Source organism: Protopterus annectens, chromosome 11.part0, assembly GCF_019279795.1.
Source record: "Protopterus annectens isolate FY-2018-M chromosome 11.part0, PAN1.0, whole genome shotgun sequence".
NCBI classification, from domain to species: Eukaryota; Metazoa; Chordata; order Ceratodontiformes; family Protopteridae; genus Protopterus; species Protopterus annectens.
The window spans coordinates 173,847,646-173,869,171 of NC_056745.1; the positions used below are offsets into that span (position 1 = coordinate 173,847,646).

Sequence of the window (21,526 nt, forward strand, 5' to 3'; positions counted from 1 at the left end):
TGGGACTGGTGTGTGTGTGAGTGTGTGTGTGTGTGTGTGTGTGTGTGTGTGTGTGTGTGTGTGTGTGTGTGTGTGTGTGTGTGTGTGTGTGTGTGTGTGTGTACTTTTTCTGTTCCTCATAAAATCTGTGGTTTCTGTATTTGTGTCCTTGCAAAGCCAGTGGTAGCATTGTTGCCTGACAGCTGCATGTTCTCTGGTTTGATTCTTGGATGGGGTGCCTTACCTTCTGTGTGGAATCTCTATGCCCTCCCTGTTTTTGTTTCCTCCCATCTTACAAAAACTTGTCTCTGTCTGGAGTGTTTCTCCCTGGGCCTCTGCTAAAAATTAGCTTTTTTCCAAGTCAGACATTCCTGATTAACAAATGTTAAAAAAAAAATGACACTCATTTGAATATCAGACTTCATATTCTTCAGAAAGTGCATGGTAACAAAAGCTTTATTCTAGCAATTTTCTAAGTGTACAAGATGGATATTTGAAATGTATCCCTATCTTTGGGACTGTATTCCCCCCCATTATTGGCTTCATCCAGGTTTTGTGCTAAGGTTGAGAGCTATGGTAAGAGAACTGAATTCACTGAATATGTTTGGGGGCTATATTCCCCCATTACTGGCTTTGCCCGGGTGTTTTTTGCTAAGAGGTTGAGAGCTAAGGTGGGAACTGAATTCACTGAATGTTTGGGGGCTATATTCACCCGTTATTGGCTTTGTTCAGGTATTTTGTGCTAAGAGGTTGACAGCTGTGCTATGGTGAGAACTGAATTCACTAAATGGTAGCCATTTAAGTTTCAGTCTTCCTCTTTCACAAAACAGCTAGTGGTATGTAGCTCTGACTGTTTTTTTGCACAGGGTTCCCTGGGTTCAAGACGTGGCAGTGAAATGTATGGTGGTAATGCAGCATTTTATTCTAGCAACTTTCCAACATTATACAAGCAATATTTAAAATGCGTCCCTGGTTTTTGGCCTTTTGTCCCCCCCCCAATAAATTTTGGATTTTACCAGATTTCTTGTGCTGCAAAGTTCAGAGATACAGCTGAGTGTTGAGTAGATTTTACAAGGAGCTGAGAGCTGCAGGGGAGCAAAATTTTAGTGCTGCTTATGTTTAGTCTGCTTGCATTGTTAATAGCACAACATATAATGTACTTGCTTTTGATGCTGAAGGCTGTGGGTTCTACTCCCACAGTAGGTAGATGCATTGCTTATACTGTACTGTGTTGTAAAGGGGGTGGATGCTGCAGTCCTTTTGGACTAGTAACTATGAACCTGTTATCAGTTTGCTATCCATTCCCTATTGCGGTATTACTAGCTTATTTTTTTATTGCATGCAACAAAGGCAATTTATTCTTCAAGGGTAACAGGCACTTTATTTGTAGATTAAACAATGACATATAAAGTTGTTTGCTAGCAGCAACCTCTTTATTAGTTACAAATTTCTTTAATGTGGATTTTACCACTTCAGAGATTGTGCATATTTTTTACTGACACTGGTGGACTATAGAAGGTTGAGTAGACTTTTTATGATGGAAATGTTCTGAATTGGGCAGTTTTATCATTGGTGTATGCATTTTGTTTCATTGTTTACTGGAAAAATGTTCAAAACAATAAATTTAAAATGCCCTCTAACAACTGTACTGTATTATACAAGGAATATAATGTAATACAGTCAGGAAGGTGTATCAAAGAGCATGTGTATGTTATGTTCGAGGGGCCTATGATTTTGAAGACAGCCCAGAGTTAATATTTCTGCCACTGGCAAAATGTATTTTCTTTGAATGTGGGTTTCAATGCTGTTTCAATGCATGTGAGTTTCAAGGGCAGAGAAGTTTTAATGTTGAGTCTATTTTCATTGTGAGACTGCATTGCTTTGTTTAACAGATATGTATTAGGGTTTGTGCTGTAAAATGCAAAATAAAACTTTCAAATGAAATCTAAATCATTGCAGAAGTAAAGCAGTATGCACATTAGCGTTTATGGTAAATGGGGCAAAATAACCAAGGAATGGGACATTGGAATGGCTGCAGGGGGGAGGCTCCATTCGACCATGATTTTGTGAGGGGGGGGTAGCAAACTCAGACAGCCCCGGTTGAACTATACCTCTCAGTTGTCCATATCTTTGCAGAAAGAATAGATATTTGCTTCTTATTTTTGGTTTGTTCCTCATAAAATTTGTGGTTTTCTAGCAAATCGTTTAGGAATGAAGTCACTAAATGACAGACATTGAGTTTCAGACGTCATAACCTTCAGAAAAATGCATGCTAATGCAAGACTGTCTTAAGTTTATACAAGAGCAATTTTTAGTAGTGTTTGTATGTTCCCCCCAATATATTTGGCCTTGTCCAGATTTCCTGCATTAAGAGGTTGAGAGGTATGTGCAAATCACTTTGTAGATTAGGAATATCCAAACCTCTCAATTGTCCCCAATTTTGGCTCAAAATGTTGCTCTCCCCTAATGATCCCTCCTCCAAAATGGCAATTTTGGAAGAAAATGTGGAGGGTTTACAATTATATATAACTGTAATGATCAGAGTTGTAGATTACTTTTATTTCAGAAATGCATGTAGATGCTCTTATTTTGTTAGCTGCTCAAGTTAACAATGTTAATATTAAAAAGGTGTCCCTTTTTTGACAGGTTCCCAGCTGTATTGTGTGGCAACTTTATATTTTTACATCACATTTTGGTCCATTTTTCATAAAATTGTGGTTTTCTGGCAAATTAGTGGCAAGTCATTAAAGACTGAAGTTAGAAAATAATGGCAGACATTTGAGTTTCAAATTTTATACCCTTCAGAAAATTCGTACTAATGCAAGATCTACTACTGTTCTATTATCTAAGTTAATAAGAGCAATATTTAAAAATTGGCCTTATTTTTGGGCCTGTGTCCCACTTCTAGTTCTATGTATGGCTTTGCCCAGATTTCTTGCTCTGAAGTTGAGAGGTATGAGTGTCAGAGCCATCACTGTCAGCCAGAGACATTTCAAATTATGACATACTTATTGCACCCCCCCCCCATTGTAGTGGCTCTGGATGTGTCCAAGGAAGGCAAGGAGTAGTTATGCAGTGTAAGTGTGCAGAATATTCCCCCATCCAAGGTAGATCACAAATACGACCGTCGCTTTTCATTTGTCCTTGATTTTGCAGAATGTTCTGGTTTTGTATCAGATTTTTATACTGTTGATTTATGCTTCTTATTATTCAGGAATTGCATGCTGTCACAGTGCCCTGTTGCTCTGTTTAAGTAGATATGGTTTAATGAACTTCAGGTAAGCTTGTTGGAGATTGTAAGATGCAAGTAAGCTTTAGTAAGCATACTGTTAAAGAATTACAAACATTGAAAGCCTTTTCATTGTTGCCATGCAGAGAATATTTACATAACTAGATAATGTATAAGCCTTGGGTATTGAAAGGCATATGACAGTATTTGTAATAAAAGGACATGATTACAGTATTTTCAGAAGCTCATTACATTTTATTGGAGACCAGTGTCTTATAGCAGTGTCTGTGTGTTAGTACACTTGTAGTTGGGTGGCTTTAATGGTATATGGTAAATAAGCATTGCTACCTTACTTAAAAGCCAAGCCCTGCAACAACTAGGTAAGCTCCACACTGAAGTCAAAACACAATAGCTCTGGTGGGTAAATGTACTCTGTAGTAATCAAAAAAGGCAAATGTTTGAAATAACTACAGCTTATGTGCAAACACAATAGGTAGTGATGAAACAATGCTCTGCTAAAATTGCTTTAATGCTCCACATTGCTGAGCTGCAGATCAGTTATCACTGACTATCAGGATTTCACCCACTTCAGATCAAGCACGGTGCCGTTCAGTGCAACTTTCCCAGAACTAATTCAAGTCTGACCAGACTTATTTGGTGTGTGTGTGTGTGTGTGTGTGTGTGTGTGTGTGTGTGTGTGTGTGTGTGTGTGTGTGTGTGTGTGTGTGTATAAGAGGGAGGTAGCATACCCCTCAGCTGTCCAGGTTTTTGCAGAATGTCCAGATTTTTGCCCCGTATTCCTCCTAAAAAGGATTGAAGTTGCTAAATAATGAGACATTTCAGTTTTAGACGTCATATCATTTAGAAAAATGCATACTAACACAAATCCTGTTACTCTTGCAATTTTCTAAGTTTATGAGATCCATATTTATAATCTGTCCCTATTTATTTTAGGATTTGTCCAGATTTCTTGCACTAAAGTTGAGGCCTTGAGGGGTGTGGTATGTTTGTGTGAGAGAAAGAGAGAGACAGTGAAATGCCCAAGTTAGAGTTAGCAGGTGGAATTTATTTTCAAGTGCATTTTCAAGGAACTGTGAGTTTTAAGGGAAGCGAAGTTTACTGCTGCTCATGCCAAGTCTATTTACAATGTGCAACTATTTTGTTTAGCAAATGGTATCTCTATTGTGGTATAAAGTTTTAAAGCTATGTATTTACAATGTGCAACTGTTTTGTTTAGCAAATGGTATCTCTATTGTGGTATAAAGTTTTAAAGCTATGTTAGTAGCACCACAAGTAGAATACTTGCATCTTAATGTAGAGGCTTGAAGTTTTATTCCTACAGCACGTACATTTGTATGCTGCAGTCCTGAGGATGTCCTCCTTTGGATGAGATGCCTAATAACTATGAACCTGTTTTTCAGCTTGCCATCCATCCATTTTCTGTTGCAATATACCAGCTTACCATTTTTTTAATTTAACATAGGCAATTTATTCTTTGACGGCAGCAGGCACTGAATTTGTAGATGAAACACTGAAATATACAGTTGTTTTCTAGCAACAACCTCTTCATTAGTTTCAGATATCTTTAATGTGGAATTATTCAGATTACTTTTACTTTGGCAGAGATTGTGTGTATTGACTGATATTGGTGGATTGTAATGAGTGGCCTTTTATGGTTGAAATGTTCTGAATTGGGCAGTTTGTCATTATTGGTTTGTATGTTTTGTTTCATTGCTTATTGGAAAAATGTTCAAAACTATAAATTTAAAACACACTCAAACAAGTGTTGCTGTATAATACAAGGAAGTGATATAATTCAATTATATATTATAATTAATACAATCAGGTAAATCAAATAACTTTTGCATGGCCCTAACAGTGTGCAAGGAGTCTATTGCTTGAAAACAGTTCAAAGGTAAATAACCTGCCCCTGGCCAGATGCATTTTCTTTGAATGTGGGTTTCAATGCTCTTTCATTGAATGTGAGTTTCAAAAGTAGAGAAGCTTTAATGCCAAGTCTGTTTCCATTGTAAGACTATTGCTTTGTTTAGGTTTAGTAAATGTCTATCAGTGTTTGGGCTATAATGTTTGAAATAAAAGTTGTAAATTAAATCCAACTGCCTGTAATCATTGTAGAACTAATGCATAAAACAGTATGCGCACAGAGATTTGAACAGTGTCTACGAAAAATGGGGAGAAATAGCCAAGTAATGGGACACTGGAATGGCTGTGTGGGCGGGGCTTGGGGTGGGTGGACTTGGGCGGGGCTGTGTTTGCAGGGGGCGGGGAGAGCTATGTGGGTGGGGCTCTGGGTTTGCACCCCCCTGCAAAAAATCCTGCGGGCTCCCTTGCCCACTGGTGAGCAAAGAAACTTCCTTCTATCCAAGTAAGGCAATGGACAACACAGGAACTACACCACAGCCCAGAGGAGAGGCAGGAAAACAAGGATATTTTTTTTGTTTTTTTTTTGTTTTTGAGATAGAAAGCACACAGAAATGCAGGAAACAGTAATACATCAGTTACACAGGCTAGCACACTTTAGTGGGCAGCCTCAACAGTTAAATTTAACAAACAAACAAACAAACTTTCGACCAATTTTCGACCAAATGTAACTTTAAGTGCAGATAATATATAATGCAACAAACAGCTAATAAAACAGTTTAAGCTTGTTCAAAGTAAGCAAGAGAATGTATTTTAGGTAAAAAAAAGCAAAAAATACTTAAATCAGGAAAGTAGTCACTTTTCTCAGTTCTCTGCTGCTAGGACAACTCTGCAGGACCACGAGGAGCTGTTTCTGAGTAGTATAGCCAGAAAAAAACGCTCAGAGGCAGACTTTAAACAGGGAACTTCAAAAGAGCTAGAAATGGGCCAAAACAACAAATTACTACAAGCTCTTGTGCTGAGGTCACTCCTTCAGGGACAGATAGGCTGCTCAAGGCTCCCCACTCCCACTGGTGAGCAAAGAAACTTCCTTCTATCCAAGTAAGGCAATGGACAACACAGGAACTACACCACAGCCCAGAATACAGCAAAGCCTGTATACTGGTCTAAACTAGTCGAGGAGAGGCGGGAAAACAAGGATATTTTTTTTTGTTTTTGAGATAGAAAGCACACAGAAATGCAGGAAACAGTAATAAATCAGTTACACAGGCTAGCACACTTTAATGGGCAGCCTCAACAGTTAAATTTAACAAACAAACTTTCGACCAATTTTCGACCAAATGTAACTTTAAGTGCAGATAATATATAATGCAACAAACAGCTAATAAAACAGTTTAAGCTTGTTCAAAGTAAGCAAGAGAAGGTATTTTAGGTAAAAAAAGCAAAAAATACTTAAATCAGGAAAGTAGTCGCTTTTCTCAGTTCTCTGCTGCTAGGACCACTCTGCAGGACCACGAGGAGCTGTTTCTGCTCCTTATAGAACGTTTAGTGCTGGTTGCATTTAAGTTTGCTACAATAATTGCTACAAGAAGCCTGACAAAGTGCTAGGCAAATAAGCTATTTAAAGTGCTAGAGAGAAGAGAACTAGCAAGATCAAAGGGAAAAATTGAAGAGCAGAATTTCTGGCACCGGTAACAGTTTACCGGCACTGTGCAAACCCGCACAAACACAGGTTTTTAAAGCAGAAAGTTGAAAGAGATAGAAAAGCTGCCCAAACAACCAGTAAACTGCAATTTCAGAACTAGAAACCACACCTCTTGTGGTAGATAGGCTAGCTATTGCTTACCATTCCAAATGATAAGCTGAAGGCCACCCTCTAACACAGAAAGGTCTCGGGAACTCAGAAACTACAATACAGTCCTGAATGCAGCAAAATCTGTATCTGGACTACTCTAGTAACAGGAAGGGTAGGAAAACAGCAAACAAGCTAGAACTTTTTTTTTTTTTTTTTTTAGCAGAAAACAATACTTAAAACAGTATTCAAATTGCGTTAAAATAAAGTGCAGGCAAGCACATGAGTGTGAAGCCAAATGCCGCAAATACAGTTAAAATAAATGCAATAAAATGAAAAACGACTTAGATGAAGTGCAAAATGCAGTAAAACCAAGAAAAAGCAAAATGAAGATACTTAAAGTCTTTCTTTCTCTTTTCTGTTTCTCTTGTAGTCTGCAGAACACCAAAACAGGATCCACAGAGCTTAAACAAGTGCAAACTCGGGCAAACATGAGTTTTTAAAGCAGAAGGTTGAAAGGGATAGAAAAGCAGACCAAACAGCCAATAAGCTACAATTTCAGAGCTAGAAACTAGTCCTCTTGTGGTAGATAGGTTACCTATTGCTTACCACTCCCACTGATAAGCTGGAAGGCTTCCCTCTTACACAGAAAGGTCTAGGGAACCTCAAAAACTACAATACAGTCCTGAATACAGCAAAGTCTGTATCTGGGCTACTCTAGTAACAGGAAATCTGGGAAAGCAGCAAACAAGCTAGAACTTTTTTTTTAGCAGGAAAAACACTTAAAACAGTATTAAAATTGCTTTAAAATACAGTGCAGGCAAGCACACGAGTGTGAAGCTAAATACAGTTAAAATAAATGCACATTTTTTATTTCACGTTTTAACCTGGAAAATCTGAGTGGACTAGTAGCCCGTTTTCAGCAGAGACCCTCCAACAACACACAAGACACTGATGAGAATAGAGTAAGTGCACCTACATATATTTTATATGTGTGTAGAGCTGCTTGAAACACAGAGACTCTAAATAGAATTCTGCATACAGAAATGCAATAAATGCACTAAACCGTCTAAATAAAGTATAGGAATACACAAAACACATGCATACAAATTATACTGGATCTTGTGCAAATGAACACCAAAAAATTAGAACAAGTGTTTCTGCAGTCAGCAAAACCCATTCCTGCATGCAGGTTGATTTCTTGCAGCTTTACTTCATGGAGAGAGAAAGAGAGAGAGAGAGAGAGACTGTGTTCATCAGTATCATACGGACAATGAAACACTGTTTATTTTTGACCACTCCACATTTGTTTCTCACATTAAAGACACAATGTGTTCATTTGATTGAAATAAGCAGAAATAATTTTCATTACGAACATTTAAGTATAAGAAGTGGCACAATTGCACTCCTAATTCAGTAAAAGACAGATTAAGTATCTTTCTCATATAAAAAGATGCTTAAAGTTTTGTTAAGCACGTTTCACCCCTCTGTTAAGTTCTATTCTGATGCCAGATGATAATAATAGCTTATGCAGGTCCACCATGTAACAGTAGCAAAAAGCTAAAGCATCTTTGAAGGCAGTAATACACGTCCTACCGCACAAGATTATGGCAGGTGTCTGACATCTGCAAGCTGCTTATTCAAAGTCGCTTCTCTTCTGTTCTCTGTCTCGTGTGGCAGTGATGTGTGTTTTACAGCTTTCAAAGCTGTGAATGCTTTATGCTGCTCTACTTTTTTTCCTGCAATTAGTAATAAATTGGAGCAGCTGAATTCCCATGTACTAAACAGGATTTGTGTTGAATCATTGACAGCTGTTTATCTAAACACCAATGGAAAATAAAATATCAGCAAACATCAGAATTAATTTTAAATTTGCTGGGGTCAATCCTTTCTGCAAACTCATGTGGGGGTGTTTCCCCACACCCAAAAGCTTATATAAACCTTCTCTGAGGTCACACATTAGTCAAGAGAATGGACAACTGCACTGATGCTGAAAGCTGTTTTGGTGATTTTAACTTGATCCGCTGACATTCTGACAAAGCTTTCAATCAGCTGTCACATTCCCTCTGCAAAGACTTATACGTTCATAGGTTCATAGGTTCATACTAGGCTATCTGCCCTGGGGCAATTATAAGCCTAGCCCGATTTTGTTTGGCTTACGCCACCCCTTGATTTGAGTATACTGTGCCCTTTTTACGGTTTAGTTTACTGTGCCTCTGTCTAATAGTGACATGGAAGTAATCCCCGGAACAAACCTACGATCCCCCATCCACTCATCAAGATTCTTCTTGAAGAGATTCAGTGAGGTGCTCTGCCTAACATGAATTGGAATTCTATTCCAGAGCGAAGGGAGCCTCTGGGTTATGAATCTGTCCCTCCAGCAAGTCCTGAGCAGAAAAGCTTGTCACCATAACTGTCACCATAAACCAACTTCTCTAATCTTAGATTACAAGATATTTCATGTGTCACCCAAACCAACACTCGTGTTCTGTTTATTCATTTTTTCTTATCTGTTGCTTACATGAGAGATGTGTTTCCCTTGATTTCAGTGGGCTGTACTGTCTGTCCAGGTTTCTGCAGACTAAGGCTGTAGATAGTTTGCACAGATTTTTATGAATGGCCTGTTTCATGGGTGTTTTTTTCCTTCAGTTTCTGAGGGATTTTAACCTTTTTTGTGTGACATTTAATTTTTGATACATTTTAGTAGTCCAATGAAATAAATATTTTGCTTTGTTAGTTCTGAAAGTTGTATGTGTTTTTTAAATTGCTTAGAATTTTTTAGTTAGAATTTACCCAGAATGCCATTTTCTGATTAGCTAGTTCATTTCTTCACTGAAGACTATTTCTTTGTAATATGAATGTGTTTTATTTTAGGGGGTTATTTTAAGTGGATAGTGTTGTTTTTGAGTGAGTTGTATACGTATGTATTTTGTGTGTGCAGCATGTGAAATCACATTAAAGTGAAAGGGAAACAATTTCAGAGTTTGTCTTTATTTTATTTTTTCAATGAAGGCATTATAGAGATAGGATGACTGGAGTGGTTCTAAATGGGCAGGATGTTTTGTAGGGGTGTATGTGCATGTGTTTTGTGTTGTAGTGTGTGTGACCTTTTACTTTAGTTTTTAGGGTGTAGGATAAATATGGAAGGTTTTAGAGAAATCTGATAGCTTTTATGAGATGCCAAGGATAAACTGGTAATGATGTAACAAACATATTATACTAAATATGTCTTTATATAACTAAATAAATTAATAATACTTTCACCTAGGTCCCTTTCCCCCAAGGCTCAGCTCAAAACGTTACACCATTGTGTCTGTGTTGCTGTGCTTCATATTGGTAGGTATGCAAATGCATAAATTATGCTTTAGGTGTTACCTCAACATCCAGCCACCCTCTCCTGCATCCTCTTTGTTTTCTTGACTCTTGTTTTTCATTTTTTATGACTCTGCTTATGCTGTTGGAAGGAGTTAGTTACTTCCTCTGTCATGTGGGTTTCTTACATAAGTAATATAGCCTGGATTTTGAGCCTGTTCTCTGTGAGAAAATGGTATCATTTTTGAACTTCAATGCACATTTCAAATTTACTTTCATGCCTCCTGCTACATTTGGTGACATGAGCAGGGTCCTTATGGTAGAAGGCATGTAAATGCATACTTTTTGACTGCTGTAGTTGCAGTTGTAGAAGTCCTTTTTATATTGTTGTAGCAGGAAATAGCCACAGGTCTCAGAATACTTTACCTGCTGGGATGTCCAATCTGTCTCCAAGCAGAACTCTCAACTTTGATAATTCATTCCAGAATTTAGGACATACATGAAATGCTACCATTTCTGTGGCATAGAAGGATGAAGCCCTAACTATGGCACAGATGACCTGGTTCTTAGGAGTTCCAGGCACAGGAGAATCCATGAGTGAAGATAGAGGGATTATGAGACTGAGTCCACTTGCCTTTCACAGGAGGGATGAGTTGTTCACCTATAGTTTCCACTGGAAAACGAACATGGATGGAGATGTCTACCTATGGATGGATGAGGCTGTTTGGGGTAACAATAGTTGTAATACAAGACTGCAAGCTCTCATACCTTGTCATCATGTGACCAGCCCTTAGGGAGAGGTTGGACTTATTTAAGAAGTTTCTCTGATGGTTACTTAGATGACACGTACACAGTAGTCATACTCTTAACCCATTTCAAAAAGGGAGGAATGAATGAATGTGTCTGCTCTGATGGTTGGCAAATCCAAGAGAAGCAAAACATGTAGAAATAAAGAGAGAATTTACATGCTATGAGCTGTAATCCACCTTCTGCAAGGGTGTGGGGTTTATTCTAATAATTTTGAGTATGTATTCCTTATCATCTCGCATTCTTTTATTTATAAAAAGCTACGTTGATACTTCTGTGGTATTGATACACAGTTGAGAGCATTCGGTTGTTTTAGTAGCATGTTTTTAAGCAGTGTCACTGAGCTCATTCTAAGTGTCCCTTTTCAAAGGAAACCTGGAAGCACAATGGATTTAAAAGACTAATTCAGCAAAAAACTAGTATGGTTTAATACTTCTTTTTTGGTAGTAGGAAGTACATGTGACAAAACAAGACATTTTAAGAACATGCCAGTTAGTCAAAACTGTCTGTACTAGGTCCAGAAGAGTAATATTTGAGTACATTTTGCTTAGCACTCATCTGGTAAATAGCTGAGAGGTATATCTTATCAATGACATGAAAACCTTATCATTTTTTATGACAAGATTCCTTGCTAGTCTGATCAGATTTATTGGTTTATTGACTGCAGTTAATGAAACATATAGTCAACGTATTTAAAATGTATGTATGTGCCTCAGATGGTATAGAAATCAGTGGCGGCTGGTGACTTCAAATCACAGGGGGGTTGCAGGAGACAGCTGAATGGGTGGGGTCAAGGGGCGGGGGTGTGGTCAACCAGAAAGGGGAGGAGCTATGCACAAAACCACAAAAAACTAACTTTAATTAAATACGCTGCCCTGGGTGGCAAACCATCATTATGAAAGTCCAATCAAGACAAAAATAAGTGTAGAAGAATACAAATATTTCAATGCATTGGCTGCATGACAGCTTACTTAATATCTAGATGGAAACAAAAGGTTCTGAGGCATGAAAAAATAAATTACTTTTTAAATACATTACTGGAATGCCAGTCAAAATCAAGTATAAGAAAAACCAGAAGCACTCAACTCAAACCACTTCTCCTTGCACTGCAGTCCTAATTATAATATATTCAGCTTTATTAAAGTACCAAGTAACATGCTGAAAGTAGAAATCTATGTGATGCCCCCACTTGTAAAAATGTTTCTTATCCAAAAAAGACCTGCTGCCTGCAACTTGTTTCATGGGGAAAACATGATAAAAGTAAAAAATGAAAAGCAAACAAGAAACAAGCTCAAGATACATTGCTTAAAGGATTACTGTACAGGTTATGGACCACACATGATTGGCATTCTGTTTAGTTTACGGGTAAAGTCTGTAGAGATGACTGGAAGTCTCCAACAAGTGTAATGAGCTTTTTAAAATAATGGAATCCTGTCCTTTAATACCCGAGGCTTATACATTATCTAGTCAAGTATTCTCTGCATGGCAACAACAGAAAGGCTTTCAATGTTGGCAATTCTTTAACAGTATGCTTATTAAAGCTTACTTGCATCTTACGATCTCAGACAAGCTTACCTTATGGTCATTAAAGCATTGCTACTTAAAAACACAGAGCAACAGGCACTTTGAGTAATAAGCATAAATCAACAGTACAAAAATATGACAGAAACCAGACCATTCTGCAAAATCAAGGACAGATGAAAAGCCACTGTAGTACTTATGCAGTGTGTCCTCCCCATCCAAGGTAGATACAACTACTCCTTGCCTTGCTTGGACACATCCAGAGTCACTACATGGGGGAGTGGGGTGCAACAAGCATGTCACAATTTGAAATCTCTCTGGCTGACTGTGATGGCCCTGACACATTTGTCATACCTCTCAACCTCAAGAGCAAGAAATCTGGACAAAGCCATACACAGAAGTGGGACAAAGGCCCAACAATAAGGACAATTTTTAAATATTGCTCTAATAAACTTAGAAAGATAAAAGAACAGGTCTTGCATTAGTATGAATTTTCTGAAGGGTATAAAATCTGAAACTCAAATGTCTGTCATTTTCTAACTTCAGTCTTTAGTGATGTCACTAATTTGCCAAAAAACACAATTTTATGAAAAATGGACAAAAACGTGATGCAAAAATATAAAATAGACACACAATACAGCTGCTACCTGTCAAAGAAGGGACACTTTAATATTAGTACTGCTACTTTGAGCAGCTGACAAAATATAAAAGAATCTACATGCATTTCAAGTAATCTATAACTTTGATTATTACAGTTATTTCTTAATTGTAAACCCTCCATGTTTTCTTCCAAAATTGCTATTTTGCGGAGGGATTATAAGGGGGAAGAGCAACATTTTGAGCCAAAAGTTGGGGACAGTTGAGCGGTTGGCTATGCCTAATTCTATAAAGCAATTTATTTGCATGTACCTCTCAACCTGTTAATGCAGTAAATCTGAACAAGGCCAAATATATTGGGGGCACATATAAACAGTACTAAAAATTGCTCTTGTATAAATTGAGACAGTTGATAGAACAGCTCTTATTTTAACATGCATTTTTCTGAAGGTTATGAAGTCTGAAACTTAGAGTGACTTCTGGCAAATCATTTAGGAATTAAAACTACAAATTTTATGAACAACAAACCAAAAATAAGAAGCAAAATCTATTCATTCTTTGAAAATCTGGACAGTTGGGAGGTATAGTTCAGCTGGGCCTGTCTGAGTTTGCTGCCCTTCCCCTGACAAAATAATGGTTGAATGGAGCCTCTGCAGCCATTCCAATGAACCATTATACTTGGCTATTTCACTCCATTTACCATAAACACTAATGTGCATACTGCTTTACTTCTATGATGAGTTGGACTTCATTTGAAAGTTTTATTTTGTATTTTACAGCACAAACACTAAGTCATCTGTTAAACAAAGCAATGCAGTCTCACAATGAAAACTTAGCATTAAAACTTCTCTGCCCTTGAAACTCAGATTCATTGAAACAGCATTGAAACCCACATTCAAAGAAAATACATTTTGCCAGTGGCAGATAAAGATTAATTTTGGGCTGTTTTCGAATCATAGGCTCCTTGCATATGAAACATACATGTGCTCTTTGATACACCTTCCTCATTGTACTAAAATTATATTCCTTGTACAATACAGTACAGTTGTTACAGGGTGTTTTAAATTTGTTTTGAACATTTTTCCAGTAAGCAATGAAACAAACCATATGCACCCATAATGGCAAAACTGCCCAGTTGAGAACATTTATCATAAAAAAGTCTACTCAGACTTCCACAGTCCACCATTATTAGTAAATATACACAATTCTACAGTCCACCATTATTAGTAAATATGCACAATTCCACAGTCCACCATTATCAGTAAATATGCACAATTCTACAGTCCACCTTTATCAGTAAATATGCACAATTCTACAGTCCATTATCAGTAAATATGCACAATCTCTGAAGTCAGTCATCTAAATAATTCCACATTAAAGAAATCTGTAACTAATGAAGCGGTTGCTGCTAGCAATCACCTTTATATTTCATGGTTTCATCGAAAAATAAAGTGTCTGTTGCCCCTCAGGAATAAATTGCCTATATTACATTAAAAAATGATAAGCTAGTAATAATATTGCAAGAGGAAATGGATGGCAAACTGATAACGAACTCATAGTTAGTATCTTCACCAAGGAGAACATTCTCAGTATGGCAGCATCTACCCCTTGTGGGAGTAGAACCCACAACCTTCTGCATCAAAAGCAAGTACACAGCCTGTTGTGCTATAGTATTAACTTGGCAAAGCACTAAACTTCTATTCCCCTGCAGCTCTCAGTTCCTTGTAAAATCTACTCAATACTCAACTACATCTCAACTTCGCAGCTCAAGAAAACTGGAAAAAGCCAAAATGTATTGGGGGGGGGGGTCAAAAGCCCCAAAACAGGGACACATTAAACATTGCTTGTATAATCTTGGAAAGTTGCTAGAATAAAATGTTGTGTTGCCACCATATATTTTACTGCCAAGGTCCCTGAGCAAAAAACAGTCAGAGTAACATACCACTACGCCACATCAGCTGCTTTGTAAAAGAGAGGAAGACTGAAACTTAAATGGCTATCATTTAGTGAATTCAGTTCTCACCATAGCGGTCACCCTCTTAGTACAAAACACATGGACAAACCCGGTAATGAGGGAATACAGCCCTCAAACATTCAGTGAATTCAGTTCTTGCCATAGCTGTCAACCTTAGCACAAAAACCTGGACGAAGCCAATAATGGGGGAATACAGTCCCAAAAATAGGGACAAATTTAAAATATTCATCTTATAAACTTCGAAAATTGCTAAAAAAAAAGGTTGTGCTACTATGTATTCTGAAGAACATGAAATTGGAAATTCAAATGCCGGTCAATTTTACTGCGGACAGAACAAAAACAATTTTCAACAGAGACGCAGGGATTAAAACTGCAGACACGTCTTTGTAAAATGGCAGGGCACCAGAGCAAATCCACACAAACACAGGGAGGAGATGCAGACTCCACACAGAAGCCACCCCAACCAAGAATCAAACCAGAAAACCTATAGCTGTGAGGCAACAATACTACCACTGCACCATCAATTATGCAAGGAATTAAACATTCAGAAACCTGAAATCTGAAATTCAAATGCCTGTCAATTTTACTGCGGACAGAACAAAAACAATTTTCAGCAGAGATGCAGGGATTAATACTGCAGACACGTCTTTGTAAAATGGCAGGGCACCAGAGCAAATCCACACAAATACAGGGAGGAGATGCAGACAGAAGCCACCCCAACCAAGAATCAAACCAGAAAACCTATAGCTGTGAGGCAACAATACTATCACTGCACCATCAATTATGCAAGGAATTAAACATTCAGAAACCTGAAGTCTGAAATTCAAATGCCTGTCAATTTTACTGCGGACAGAACAAAACAATTTTCAGCAGAGACGAGGGATTAAAACTGCAGACACATCTTTGTAAAATGGCAGGGCACCAGAGCAAATCCACACAAACACAGGCAGGAGATGCACACTCCACACAGAAGCCACCCCAACCAAGAATCAAACCAGAAAACCTATAGCTGTGAGGCAACAATACTACCACCGCACCATCAATTATGCAAGGAATTAAACATTCAGAAACCTGAAGTCTGAAATTCAAATGCCTGTCAATTTTACTGCGGACAGAACAAAAACAATTTTCAGCAGAGACGCAGGGATTAATACTGCAGACACGTCTTTGTAAAATGGCAGGGCACCAGAGCAAATCCACACAAATACAGGGAGGAGATGCAGACAGAAACCACCCCCAACCACGAATCAAACCAGAAAACCTATAGCTGTGAGGCAACAATACTATCACTGCACCATCAATTATGCAAGGAATTAAACATTCAGAAACCTGAAGTCTGAAATTCAAATGCCTGTCAATTTTACTGCGGACAGAACAAAAACAATTTTCAGCAGAGACGCAGGGATTAAAACTGCAGACACATCTTTGTAAAATGGCAGGGCACCAGAGCAAATCCACACAAACACAGGCAGGAGATGCAGACTCCACACAGAAGCCACCCCAACCAAGAATCAAACAAGAAAACATATAGCTGTGAGGCAACAATACTACCACTGCACCATCAAATATGCAAGGAATTAAACATTCAGAAACCCTTAAGTCTGAAATTCAAATGCCTGTCAATTTTATTTAACATTTTTTAATCAGGACAGTCTGACTTGGAACAAATAAACAATTTTCAGCAGAGGCCCAGGAAGAAATAATGCAGACATGTCTTTGTAACATGGGAGGACACAAAAGCAAACCCACACAAACACAGGGAGAAGATACAGACCCCACAAAGAAGGAACCCCAGTCAAGAATCAAACCCAAGAACCTACGGCTGTGAGGCAACAATGCTACTACTACACCATCAAATATCAAGCATTGCAACATTTACAAACCACAGATATTATGAGGAACAGATCAGATCGAATATGAGGCAAAAATCTGAAATATTTTTTACAAATGGTGGTGGGTAGGGAACTCAAGTCTTTAACACCTGCATACAGGGTACAGGGTTCAAGCCTGAGGTATTCCCTACCACACCACCTGGGGCATTTTCACACACACACACACTCCAGTAAAGCATAAGCACCACACACAAACTCACTCCAGTAAAGCATAAGCACCACACACAAACTCACTCCAGTAAAGCATAAGCACCACACACAAACTCACTCCAGTAAAGCATAAGCACCATACACAACCTCACTCCAGTAAAGCATAAGCACCACATACACAAATAAAGGTAAAAAAAAGCACCATACACAAACTCACTCCAGTAAAGCATAAGCACCATACACATACACAAACTCATAAAGGTAAAAAGCACCATACACACACAAATAAACATTGTAAATTAAAGGTAAAAAGCACCATACACTTACCTGAATATATCCGGCTAACGTACATCCTTCCCGCGCAATACTGCAAGACCCGCGAGATCCCAAGGAAAGCCCGACGAGATCCTAATGCTCCTTCCCGAGTCCTGCTGCTCCTCTTGCAGTCCGGACGCGACCCATAATCCTGGCGAGTCTGTGCACCCTCTTGCAGTCCGGACGCGACCCATAATCCTGGCGAGTCTGTGCACTTTAAAAGTGCACAGACGTCTCCTTGTGTCCCCCTATGGGGACTGCCTTGAGCATGCGCATAGACCGACAGTAGTCGGGACTACTGCGCATGCGCGAAGTCTGCGAATTTTCAAAAAATAAATTTTTTTTATTTTTCTTTATTTTTCTTTCTATTTTTTATTTTGAGGGGGCTGCAGTCCGGCAGCCCGATGCCACGAGCCGCCCCTGATAGAAATCCATTAAGGCTAAACTCTATATCATGCATTTTTAAAGAGTTACTGCATAAAGTGTTGCCAAGATATCTAATTATTAAAAAATGGAAAACAGTATGTTACTGGCAACCATTCATTGATGTTAATGCCCAGAAGTTATCCTTTGAGACAATCATTCTAAGAACTAAGGCTCAGACTGACAGAGAGAGAGAGAGAGAGAGATGGTGTGATTAAGGTGGGGGGTGGAGACAAAGATGGAGACAGACAGAAATAATGTGCATGTAGAGAGAGCGAGAGAATTTGTAATATTGACAACATGCTTTTTACCATGCTATAGAAAGAGAGAGTGCAGCACACTCACTTGGCAGTGTAGCGATGCAGCAGTTAACATTATCACCTCACAACAAGAGGTACTTCGGTTCGATTCTCAACTGGGATGCCTTCTGTGTAGAGTCTGCATGTCCTCCCTGCATTCATGTGGGTTCCTCCCACATTCCAAAGACATGTGTGGAGTTTTTCTCCTTGGACCTCTGCTGAAAACAGGCTCTGTCCTTGCTGGAATTTCCCGATCAACAAATGTTAAATAAATAAATAAAATAGTTTTACTAAGTACACATGGATGTGCTTTGAAGTACCAGTGGTGCTGTCTGTGTGTGGCTGCAATCCCTCTGCTGCCCACTAGGTTATTCAGGTCATTGCTGACATATGGGAGGCTGCAATGCTTAACATGGTCATAATAACTCTTTCTTTACCAACATGTCCCTGCTACAGCATCAGTGTAATGTCGATGGAAGTCTGAAGAGCTATAGTTCTAGGTTCAGGGGAATGTCCAGGCCTCTAGAAAAGAACAAATTGTATTTTGTATAAAGTTGTTTTTATTTGCATCCCATGGCAGCAGTGTAGGGTAAGATATGTAAGGACTACATCAACTGGAAAATGACAGTAAGGTAAATGAATCATGGAAAAATGAATGTGGAGCTTAATAACAGCAACTGAAAAGAACGCAATGTGAATGCCATAAGATATTATTACACTTGTATCACTGTATTCCAAAAACACTGCTGGTTAAAGCACCAAAAAGACTGGTTTGAGATGTTTCCATGGTAGAAAGGCTGGAACTTATCAAGGTTGACTCTATGTCTCATTAATGTAATAAAGTAAAAAAGTGGCATACAAGGCAGAATCTCAGTTTTGTTCAGTTCATACCTCACTAAACTAATTTGATGCTTGGAATCAAACCCAGTATGGTAGGCTGTACTGTGAAACTCCACCCACTGCAGTATTGTCAGCTATTGCGTGATAGGTGTTATATTATCCAAGCAAAATGTGCAGATGTCCTTGTATTCTGCTCTTAAAGTATGCAAAGCATTTCAATTTTTCTACCGTGTTAAAATTTCAACATCTCAGTTATTATTTAGAATTAATATGTTTTTCTTATTGTAAAGCTTTATTTTTATTCATGTTTTGCAGGAATTTCGAACTGGAAAATCGTTGCAATCATGAACTTAAATGAATGGACATCATGACCCATCTCAGAGTCAACTCCATGTAAGTCATCATATCACACATTTAATCAGTGATTTGAAAATCTTAGCAAGACTCTTATCTTTTACACATGGGATCAATGAAAATAACTGTATCATACAAGAAGTTTGAGTCCAAACAAACTTTTTCCAAAGTATTTCTTTTAATCACTTTTTCTCTGAATCTCATTCTTTATAAGAGATGACAGCATTCATTTTCTCTCTCTTACTCTGTCTTCTGAACCACGGAGTAATGACTTTAAATGCTTGACATTTGTATGAAAGAAATTAAAACTAATATTATATCTACTACTATAAGGGGCAGAGCAGATAAGAATAATAGGGAATTGTATAGATTTTTTACAATATTGAATGTTACCACAAAAATCATTACTGAGGATAAATATTTAACTAATACAGATATCAACACACCTAGATATAGATTATAGTTATGCTGTTGTTTGTGAGAATTATATGTGATATGGGTTATACCCCGATCTGTTGTGCATCAGAGTAGGCTTGACGTTTTACAATAACTTTACATAGAAAACTGCAGAGTATGCATTCCTACCATAGAAATATAGATGATGCTGCCACAGGGCTATCACCAGTTCCTGTCAGTGTCTCTAGAGTTTTGCCTTTCTGGTGTTTGTGGCCATCTTGCACTGCTGTATTTGTGAAACCATCAGAGTTCCTCATTTAGTTACGGAAATGATCCAAATCATTTTTGGCTTTGGCAGATACCATTTGAGATTGCAGTAGACAGCTGAAGTGCAAAGGAGAGATGTGAATCAAAGTCAGTGGCAGGGTATATTTGTTTCAATCACTTCTGTATCTACTCTAGGTGAAGGAGTCTTTAGGAAAAGTAGAGCAAACTAAATGCTTACATTTTATCTCAGTTTTTACATAAGCTAAAACAAGAAATGCAGATGTTCTTCGTGTTTCACTGTTGCAGTCATTACATTTGGGTTATCCCTGCCATGGTAGCCCTCCGTCGGCCCGGATACCAGAGGCTTAGTATTTCAGGCCATCAGTAGTATAAAATAAAGCAGTGGATGCCATTACATCAGTCTTTCTTGCCAAGGAGCCCGAAGCAGAAGCAGTTCGCATGAGTGCCGGTTGGCCGCTACCTGAGTTTTTCATTTCCAAAGTGAAGTTGAAGTCTTCTAAAGCTAAGATTCCCATTGGGGATCCTTCTTTCTTGCTCTAACCGATGTCAGAAAAAGTTAACAATTGTCTCACCTGTGGAAAGCAAATACCATACCGAGACTTTCATTCTTACTGCATCACTTGCTCAGGCCCAGACCACGATGTCTCACGCTGTCGCTTTTGTGCTTTGTTCAACACCAGAATTATGCATCGTCGGGCCCTTATTGTAGCTAGATATTTTCAGTCTCAGTCCTCCAATTCCGATATGACTTTGGTAAGCCATCCAACAACAGATCTTCCAAAAAAATGTAAGGAAAAAGACAGAGACAGACCGCACAGGTCCAAAACTGCTGATGATGCTTCCGTTAAGCTAGTCGGAAGTTCTCCAGTCCTCAGTGAGGCACTTTCACAGCACCTGATGCCCGCTTCTGTGGATTCACAGGTCACTACTGAGACCCTTTCGGATTTCCAGTATGCCACAAGACTGTTTTCTGACTAAGGATCCTGTGGATGTCTCTACCTTGGATGGGTCTGGAGCCGCTGAGCAGACACCGACTTCTGAGGAAGTACTTTGCACTACCGATACTTGACACAGACCGATGCCTTTTTTCACATCTACAGTTCTTTCGAAAACTACCGAGTTTCTAAGGCCCAGGTATGAACCACACCCAAAAAAAACGACGAACCAAGCTCAGGCACCTGCTTCCTTGCCTCAGTCTCAAATGCTTAAAATGGCAGAAGACCTTATAATGCTTATCAGGGGAAGCCAGGCTACCCCTTCCAAAAGAAAAAGAGATTTGTCCCCAGTAGTATTATCTGAACAGGAGTCCGATGACTCTGATGCATCTGAATATGAAGATATGCATCCCCTCTCTGCTTATGAGGATTCTGATGTAGAGTAATCCATCCCTTCAGCCTCTCAACCCGAGGACTTTTCCTTCAGGTAAACCCTTACATACTTTAAGGGAGCATTTCCAATGGGAATGTCAGGACTACC

General features: G+C 38.6%; 1 protein-coding gene across 3 annotated transcripts in view; it reads left to right on the plus strand.

Moving 5' to 3' along the window:
• The window catches only part of CRACR2A (calcium release activated channel regulator 2A), a 1,193,169-nt gene that overhangs the window by 252,669 nt on the left and 918,974 nt on the right, over positions 1 to 21,526 (plus strand). For all 3 annotated transcript variants that reach the window (XM_044087573.1, XM_044087571.1, XM_044087572.1), the window contains exon 2: positions 19,328 to 19,405. In XM_044087573.1, the coding sequence (XP_043943508.1) occupies positions 19,367 to 19,405 (39 nt within the window). In that variant the 5' untranslated portion in view covers positions 19,328 to 19,366. The remainder of the gene's footprint in view (positions 1 to 19,327; positions 19,406 to 21,526) is intronic.